The following is a 9,415-nucleotide window of genomic DNA, read 5'->3' as shown; positions in this document are numbered from 1 at the left end:
GCTTGGCCAAGCACCACCATTGAATAAGTGAAGAGGGAAAAGGACAAGGCGACGGATCAGGGTCAAGCGGCTGCTTTTGTCCTAGCAGTCCAGGCACCTGCCTCTAAAGATGATATGTAAGCTGCCGTCCGAGAAAGATGGATCCTTTTGCTCTGTGGTGGGTTGAACCAAGGCACCGAGACAAAAGGGCCCAGTTGCCGCGTGCCGCGATAGATTCGGTTGAGACCGGGGTTTAGTGCTTAGTTGCAGTGCTTGGTAGTCATCGGGGGCAATATGAGGATGGGGACCCAGGGCCAGGCTTCATCCTGAACGCCTCGTGTTGTGATCCGGAATGGGGGCGGACGTTGTGTCTGGCCGTCCGTTGAAGGTAGTCGCCCAGTAAGATTCTAGCCCACAGACCCTTCATGTCCCGTTGCTTGCAAGTTCCTCCGATAATGAGAGCCCATGACTGTCACGGCAAGGCATCAACTGTACTCAGAGGGTGTAGTGCTGCGGTGCGAACTGCAGAACATGGCAGCAACGGCAAGGTAATTGCAGGGACCCATGCATTGATAGCATCCATACCGCTCTGTCGCCGGGTTCTTTGTGCTCGGTCTTTGGTGCGAGCCTGCTAGCCTGCGTGAAAGCGAGCAGGTATCAGTCACCGCCAGCCACCAAAAAGTGACAATGCAGGGTCCATCAAGCCCGCCAATCGTGATGACACGGGCAACACGGATGATGGCGGGGCTAGCGACGCCCATTGGCGATCAGTCTCCAACTTTGAACGACAAGTTGAGGAAGACGAACGTACCGTGTCGAGAGACGGTGCCTATTCATCGTGGCATCGCCGATGCACCTTTTAGGCAAGCAATTACCAGTCGCTGTAACTTGTAGCCTGAAAGCAAGCTTCATCTTGTTTCTGTCCGCTCTGTGACGAGGATACAATGAGGCAACGAAGAAAGGGGATCGATAATGACAATGAATCCGACGGACTCAGCCTGGAACCTGCATCACGTAGTCTAGGTACCTTCCTGCAGGAGACTTGGCCCGTGCACTACACCAGCCTGTCGGCGAGATGGTTTGGGAAGGACCAAACCACCAGCGGAAGGAACTCATCGGCTACGGCACGGCCAATGCTAGCCTAGCAATCAAAAAGTGGCCACCCAGCGCCTATCTTGACCCTTCCACACGGGCAGGCAAATATTGATGGCTTGTTGTGTCAAACCTGATAAGCTCTATGTCTCAGTATATTGCTGTTAGTACAAAGAAGGCAGGCAAGCACTTTTCCGTATCAACTTGATCGACAAGTTAACAGCCCGTCTCAAACGCCTCTTGTGTCACCACCCCAGCAAGCATCTCTGTCACCACTCCATCTCTGTCAACTTCCAACAACAAGTCCCCTCGACGGCGTGACTCACGAGGTCGGATCATGCAGATTTATCGAGCTATAGACGCATCCCCAGATCGAGCTGTGAGTCAAGCTGTATCGACAGTAGGCTAAAAAAGGCGGCCATTCGCGAAGCACGAAATTCCGCCACTGAAAGGCGTGTACAGAGTATTATCCCTCAACCAGAGAGGGTTGTGACAACATAAAGGCGGTGGAAGGAAAGACTTTGGAAGGAGTCATATCCAAGAGGTCCGTAAACATACTGTTTCGCTTGAGGATACGAGCTCCCCTGCTCTATCTTGAGTATGAACCCTTGTTGGAAGTGTCCAAACCAGAGTCCCCCTCTCCCTCCTATCCACAGAAGGAAGGTAGTCAGTATGCCGCCAAAGCTATGCTCCGAACAATGGGCACGCTTCGACAAATCACAACTTGTTGATATGATTCATATGAAATTCGGGATCATTGCAGGGAGTGGTCGAAAGAATCATATTATCTCTGACATGAGTTCATATGGCGCCCGTTGCATCTAAGACGGATAAATCCATGGTAATATGGTAAGCGAGGTTAATGAGTCAACTAACACCCGCCTCATCCAACAGGCATCTGAGATTGAAAGACAAGTTGTGTCTCCAGGCAGCTAAAAGGTTTGCGATGGTTCAGGGATGATATGAAGCTGATGCTACACAGATCCTGAGGACCAGACGACAAACTACCGAATGTAACCTTGGACAAATTTCCTTGATAGCTTTGTACTGGGGGATTAAGATCGTCGAGGTTCTCGTTGAGGCCTGCTACGTGAAGCAATAGTCTCAACACTATGGAGAACCTGGACGCACCTCCATGTTTCCCACAACAGGCAACAAGAAGGAGCGTACCCATCCCCGTGGGAGAACCATGAACGCTCTAAAGCTCCCCTTGCCACCAAAGAACCACACAAGCCCCTGCAGCCAGACGCGTGGGCAAGACGGGGCGGCAGCCCAGATCAGTTGCAAACGAACAGTCCTGCCGGCATTGTCGGCTGGTTGCATCACCACCTCCGGGCTTCGCTTCCAGGCCGGGCACTGGCCTTACCATCAGGAACTGCCGTACGGGTAACTCCTTTCGAAGCTTCGACCTTCGATTTTCGGATCTCCCGCTCTTCTAATTTCCGCGCCAGGGACAACCGGCCCAGTGTGGGATGAGTTGGCCTGAGCTCAGGAACTTTGCTACGCCTCTAGCAAACGACGGCGTTGCGGACAGGGCAGAATGGTGGTCTTTATATCTCGGTGACAGGACGACGTCCAGGACCGAAGCTGCATCGGAGAAAACAGTCCTGACTTTAGTGACAGGGCTTGTTGGCGCACGACGTACAGTGTGAGCATCCGCCACCATGGCCATATCCATGATGCATCATACTGGAATAATGCGGGCGCTCCCCTTGCTGTTGTGTGAGTCGCGTGCTGACCACTTGTGATTTAGATTCAGGCCAGCGACATTTCGCGGTTCCAGGTCCTTGGCTCCAAGGATTGGCAAGACCAGTATCATGATTGGCGCTCCATTCCCCCGAGTCTAACACGGACAATTGTATGCTGACTCTGGCTGACACGCATTGAGCGAGACTGTTACATCACCTCACCTCACGACTTGCACAGTCGAATGGAGTCATCCATGCGGCGGCTTTGGTCTTCAGTGTCAGGTAGACTTTTCGATGTTGGACTCTGGTGATAATTGAGAAGAAAAAAGAGTATTTAAAACATGGGTATGCCGGCCCGATCCATCAAAACAGAGCCATCATGGATGCTTCCATCCATCCACCAGTCTTGGCCAACCGGAATCTAAACCTCTTGTCATTTCTCCCTTTGGATCCCCGCTGCCGGCTGGTTTCCGCGAGCTCGGATATCTTGTCCATACGGTACGGGACAGAATGTCAAGCGGCATAACAGGAAGGTATGTTTTTTGCTTTTAGCTTGTCGGATCATGTCTCTCTGTGGGATGCCGTCCTGGGCGCGTACAGACTCATTAGAGGCTCGGTTCTGGGCTGATGAGCATCAGCCTCCATTCTTTGGTCCCTGATGTGTGATGTTGCCGCAGCCGCACCCGTCCCTCACCCAGCGACGAGCCGTAGAACCCCAGCAGCGTCCCTGGTAGACCACGCAGGCGCTCTGACACCTGCTGAGATGGGCGGGTTCCCCTCTTCAGTGCCCGCTAAAAGGTCAGGTTGCAGCTGGGCAGGGCACTCGTTTTCAGGGCTGCCGGTGGCTGCGGCGCATTTGCTGGCGTAGCGTAGGTCCCGGCGGCGTCTGGGTCTTGGGCTTGTCTTGCAGGTGCTACTTTGGGGGCCATCAAAGGGCACCAGAAATCCAAACCTGCTCTCCACCACTGATAAAATTTGGGGCCAAAAGTCTGCGAACAGATAACAGTGCGCCACATAAAACCCACTAATTTGTATAATATAAAAAGATAACTAAGAAAAGATTCTTATATAAATAAAATAAATAAAAAATCTTTTCTTATAAATAAATACTAAATCTAACTTTCTGCTTATTTACTTTTTTTATATATAGTATAATTAAGCCTAGATAAATTATTAAAGATAAAAAGTATATTTTTTAGTGCGAAAATGCCCTAAAAGAGTTCCGTCGCACTGTATTAAGCCCCCTATAAGTCACTAAAGTCCTCTATATTTCCCACTATATTATAGAGCCTTAAAATGTATATTATTTCCTCTATTTTCTTACCTTTATATCTTATCTAATAATAATAATAAAATTATTTTAAAACTACTATAAGTATTTTAAGCTATTTATATAATATATATTATAATTTTAATATTCCAACTAATTTATTGAGGCTTTTATCATGGTTTTAAAATGTTAAAAAATAGTGATTTAAGGTGATGCACTGCAGGTTGTTCGTAGACTTTTGGCCCTTAATTTTATCCATCTGTGGTGCCCAGACTCCCTCCCCGTCCCCTCCCGTCCTCCTCAGCCCGAGCGAGGTGATGTGTTGCAGCCCCAAGGCCTGCGTTGCCCAGTTGCCCCGTGACGTCCAATCCAAGCCCGCCCGTCCCCATCCACCCAATGGATCCATCCTTGGGTGAAGTGGGTGTTGTTTGGGTCTGAGTTTACAGTGTGTGATCGCCCGCGCGTCCGCCGCACCGGCACAACCTAACCTGCGCCTGTTACTGGAAGTTGCCTTGCATTTGGGAAAGGAAGGAAGCAAGACCTGCCTGTGCCTCGTGCCTCGTGGCCCTGTCCTGGAGGTTTTTGTCCCTCGCATCCATCCATCCATCCATCCAACGCCGAAATAAACCTCACCTTCATTCAGGCTTGGCTGCTGCTGCCCTTTCTTCTCCTCTTTTCCACCATTCACTCCCGTCCCGCGTCTCCCTCTCCTCCTCCTTCATCAAACGAGTGCATCACCAACGTTTCTCCCCGTGATTGATCTACTGCTACCCGCTCTTCACGCCATTGAATCCCCCTACAGCTTGGCGTCTAATCAAAGTCCTCCAAGGTCCACACCAGCTCCAGCCTGGAGCTCTCCACCATTTCAAACTCACCAGTCATCGCTCACTACTTTACTTTGCACTACGGGCTGCCGAATTCGTCCCTGCCGATAGCCTCGACGCCTCGGTTTTCGAGTCCACACTCGCATTCTTTCTTCTTTACATATCAACCCGAGATTGTCGTCGTCCTCGGCCGATCATCTATCTCGTTTCCAGAGCGTGGGAGCAATAGAGCGCCCTCTTCTCCCACAGCCTCGCCAGGCGCCTCCCTATGCAGCTCCAGCTTCGACCGCCCTAGCATATCTGCTTTGTCGTCGCGATGAAAGCCACGCCCCTCATCATCAATTGGCACGACCAGAACGCTCCGGTCTATTCGGCTCACTTTGAACCAAATGGAAAAGGACGTCTCGCTACCGCTGGTGGTGATAATCATGTGAGAATATGGAAAGTTCAGGTGGATGGCGAGGAACGAAAAGTCGAGTATCTCTCGACACTCTCCAAACATAACCAGGCTGTCAATGTTGTCCGCTGGGCCCCCAAAGGTTGGCTTCCCCCGCTCTCTTGATGTTTCGTCATGTACTGATAGATCTAATTCCAGGCGAACTACTCGCCTCTGCCGGCGACGATGGCAACGTGATACTCTGGGTTCCGACCGAAACGCCTCAGAACAATTTCGGATCCGAAGCTTCAGATGACAAGGAGTCGTGGAGAGCCAAGCATATGTGTCGTTCTAGCGGTGCCGAGATTTATGACTTGGCCTGGTCTCCCGATGGCGTCCACTTCATCATTGGCAGTATGGATAACATAGCGCGAATCTATAATGCCCAGACAGGTCAGCAAGTCCAAGTTCGCGATGCGCCGCCCAACGACCTCTAACTCGAGAACAGGAACGCTGGTTCGCCAAATCGCCGAGCACAGTCACTACGTTCAGGGCGTTACCTGGGATCCTCTGAACGAGTATATCGCTACACAGTCGTCCGATCGATCCGTTCATATTTACTCTTTGAAAACAAAGGACGGCCAATACACCCTAAGCCAAGATGACAAGACTCCCAGGCTCGCAAGCCACATCAAGGCCGACCTACCCCCTCGACGCATCTCTTCCAGCAGCCCTGCTCCTCCTGACTTCGGCCACCGCTCCTCGCTCGCCGTTCTCGACTCTGCCCCCTCCGTTGGGTCGCCAGTTCCTTCTGCGCCGGGCACACCAACCTCGTTTGCCCTTCCCATGAACCCTCCAAGCGTCGTGAGCCACAGCCGTCGGTCTTCCTTTTCCTCTCGCCGATCCGTATCCCCGGCCCCCTCGATGCCGCTACCAGCTGTCATGCCGATGGATCCTTCGCCGAAGCCGTCGTCAACCATCAGCGCTGGTTTGGGAATGAAGAATGCCAACCTCTACGCCAACGAGACCCTGACTTCGTTCTTTCGACGACTCACGTTCACGCCCGATGGGAGCCTGCTCCTGACTCCATCTGGGCAGTACCAGAATCAGCACCAGGCCGAAAAGGATGCAAAGCCGACGTACGAGGTGATCAACACTGTCTATATATATACCCGAGGGGGCATCAACAAGCCTCCCATCGCCCACTTGCCAGGCCACAAGAAGCCGTCTGTGGTAGTAAAGTGTTCTCCCATATTCTACACTCTACGCCAGTCTCCGCCCACTACGAGAAATATCACCATTGATACATCATCCGCTGAGGAGCCCATTCCGTCTCTTCCTGAACCTCTCTCGAAGCCCTCCCCAGCTCCCTCCGTAATGGACCCGCCCCCTCCACCTGCAACCGCAACAAGCGAGTCAAAGAGCTCAAACCTGGAAGTGAACTCATCTACCCCTGGCCCTAGGCCTGCCTTCTCACTGCCATATCGCATGGTATATGCGGTAGCTACTCAGGACTCGGTACTGCTGTATGATACTCAACAAAAGTCCCCTATTTGCGTCGTGAGCAATCTCCACTGCGCTACCTTTACCGATCTTGCATGGTATGTACAACTCCCCAGGGACCCCAGCACCTGCTAACAAGTCAACTAGGTCAAGCGATGGTCTAACTTTGATGATATCATCTTCCGATGGCTTCTGTTCTTCTCTATCCTTCGCAGCTGGCGAATTAGGCGAGGTCTTTAAGGGCGAGATTCCTCGAGCCAAGTCCCAGACAACTGTGTCGTCATCAAATCAGAATACCCCTATACCAACACCGACGACCAGTTTCGCGCCCCCGTCGCCGTTTCCAAACGGCTCACATCACCATCATCGCAATTCGGCAAGCTCTTTCACGGCTCCATCACCGCCTCCGTCTGCTTCGCTCGCTTCTCAACGCCCATCCTCTCCAGCGAGGTCCAATTCGACATCGTCGATTGCAACCATTACGACCCAGTCAAGCACTGTGCCCACGGGCGTGATCAGCAACCCTACCCTCATTGCTGGAAGCGTCCCAGGAATTGCAGCAGCAAACTCGGGTAAGGTGACGGGGGTGCCTATGACAACACCTCCGGAGACGCCACGGAGCACCACAGGCAGTGTTGCGGGTACCAAGCGAGATACGAGCGAGGGTGAAAGAGAGGAGAGCAAAGAGCCCAAGAAGAGGCGAATTGCACCAACTCTGGTTGATCCCAAGGCTTAGAGGCCTTCCAGGACGCTCCTATTTCTCCAAAATGTGTATTTGATTTTACAGGGTTTCGGGTTCGGAATGGCTGGTGCTTACAAGGACGCGATGATGCGTGGTTAGCAAGCATGGAAAGGCGTTTTATGAGTCTGGACAGGACGGACTGATTTGTATCCCATGGATGACAGGGATGGCGATGGCGATGGCCGGGTAGCAAGTTGCTAAACCTGCGAGATGGGACTTGTGAGTGGTCCGGCATAAGGGTAGACGAGGGATACAGCCATGTACCAGGAGGCTATGAAAAGGCATCATGGAACAACAATGACAGCCCAGGGTTTCGCAGTAATGTATGTATGTACCAGAATAAGATTTATTTCCATTATCTCGGATGGGCGCAGTTCATGTGAAACTTGCATAACAGGATATAACAGGAGGGTAACTCGGTTCAGTTCAGCACAGGTTCCCAACCTTTGCGTTGCACAAAATCTTTCACCCCCTCGTCCTTGAGAATGTCAGCACCTCGCCGTCCCGTCACAACACTGCGCTCACATTCGGCGCCACGAACGTAGAATGGATAAGACAGGCGACCAGTTAGCTTGTCCTGGGCCTCGCTAGGCCCTGTCTCGTGGGGTTCTGCATGATTGTCTAACTCCCAGTTTGAACGACCCTTGGTTCGCTTCTCAACGAAACCACAGGCCGATCGGTCCATTGAAACATACCATCGACGCTGGTGGACGCTGCCAATGGTATTGGAAGCCCCTGGGTAGGCGTTTGTTAGACGGACTTTTTCATCCTCGAGCTCGCGGATCTCACGTTCCATCGCAGACAGCTTCTCTGCGTTTGCGGCTGTATCAACAGTCACGGGCACGTCTTCGCCTTTACCATCTTCACTCTCACCCTCATCACTTGTCTCGTACTGTGGCTGCGGAGCGCCTCTACCCTGACGACGGCGTTTAGTTCGAGGCGCCCGTCCGCTTTTTGCCCTCCCAGCAGCGTCCTCTGATTTGGTGAGGCGGAGGTTGAGAACGTAAGGGTCCGGTAAGCGAGAACCGTGGAGGCGGATGCGGATCTTGCGTTTTTGGAAAGCGGCGTGTAAGAGGACTTGTGGTGTTGCTTCGGGCGGTGGATCTGGTGATGATGGGGGTGATGAGGGATCGGATGACGGTGAGTGCTTGCTCTTCCGGGGAAGTATAGTGTATGTTCCCGTATCCCATATGAGTAATGAACCTGTCGACGATGAAGCAGTTTCTATCAGGTGGTTCTAAGGCTGGCGTCAATCTTGTCTTGGCTCACCGTCACCTTGTCGAGCTGAGTTTGTGGATCTAAGGACATACCAAGAGACAATGAATCCGTGTCTCGGTGGCATTTCGATTCAGTCTAACACTATTTGGGTCACCTGGGAGCCCGTACATGATGGCCCAACTGGCACTGCTCGTCTCACTGATCTGGAGTCGGAGATCATAATGTGTGCCAGCGATGGGGTGGTCATGTTGATGGATGACAAAGTGAGCACCTTGGGGGTTGCCTACGTTGCTAGAGTAGAGTGAGGCATACGACGAGATAGGGAGCAGCGGGGACGGTGTTATAATGTGTTCGGAAAGGTGAGCTTTGAAATGGGAGAGGTGGTCATCTATGGTGGCTGATCCAGACTCGATGTCGGCTGTGGTGGGTGGCGGAGGGATGAGAGAGGATTGAGCAGATTTGGTAGTAGATGGAGAATCTAGTGTCCATTCAAGATTTTTCTTCTTGATGAATGGGTTGGGTATGAGATTCGGGCTTGCTGGTCGCTTCTTGGTCATTTTGTGTTGATGTTGTGTTGGTGTAGATTTGAAAGACGATTGGTCAGCGTCATGTCGTCCACTAGGTATTCACAAGATCTCCGGGCTATGTACAACCTGAAATCCCACCCCGAAATCCCTTCCCTAAATCCCTTCCCCGAATCGCTTGAAAAGAGAATCGGAACCC

General features: G+C 52.0%; 2 protein-coding genes across 2 annotated transcripts; one reads left to right on the top strand and one right to left on the bottom strand.

The window, feature by feature from the left end:
* Positions 1 to 5,169: 5,169 nt before the first annotated feature.
* NCS57_00143100 (uncharacterized protein) lies at positions 5,170 to 7,468 on the top strand (the record flags this gene model as incomplete). Its single annotated transcript, XM_053051495.1, has 4 exons — positions 5,170 to 5,392; positions 5,449 to 5,682; positions 5,738 to 6,830; positions 6,880 to 7,468. 4 exons carry the CDS (start codon positions 5,170 to 5,172, stop codon positions 7,466 to 7,468), a joined length of 2,139 nt encoding a protein of 712 aa, XP_052920010.1.
* A 427-nt stretch (positions 7,469 to 7,895) lies between these two features.
* Positions 7,896 to 9,249, bottom strand: NCS57_00143000 (LigD-N domain-containing protein; the record flags this gene model as incomplete). Its single annotated transcript, XM_053051494.1, has 2 exons — positions 7,896 to 8,711; positions 8,785 to 9,249. The coding sequence occupies 2 exons, from the start codon at positions 9,247 to 9,249 to the stop codon at positions 7,896 to 7,898; spliced, it is 1,281 nt and encodes a 426-aa protein (XP_052920009.1).
* Between the last annotated feature and the right edge of the window lie 166 nt (positions 9,250 to 9,415).

The sequence above is a fragment of the Fusarium keratoplasticum genome, chromosome 1, assembly GCF_025433545.1.
Source record: "Fusarium keratoplasticum isolate Fu6.1 chromosome 1, whole genome shotgun sequence".
NCBI lineage: Eukaryota > Fungi > Ascomycota > Sordariomycetes > Hypocreales > Nectriaceae > Fusarium > Fusarium keratoplasticum.
Note: the sequence above shows the minus strand (reverse complement) of the source record. Positions and strands in the feature narration are given on the sequence as shown.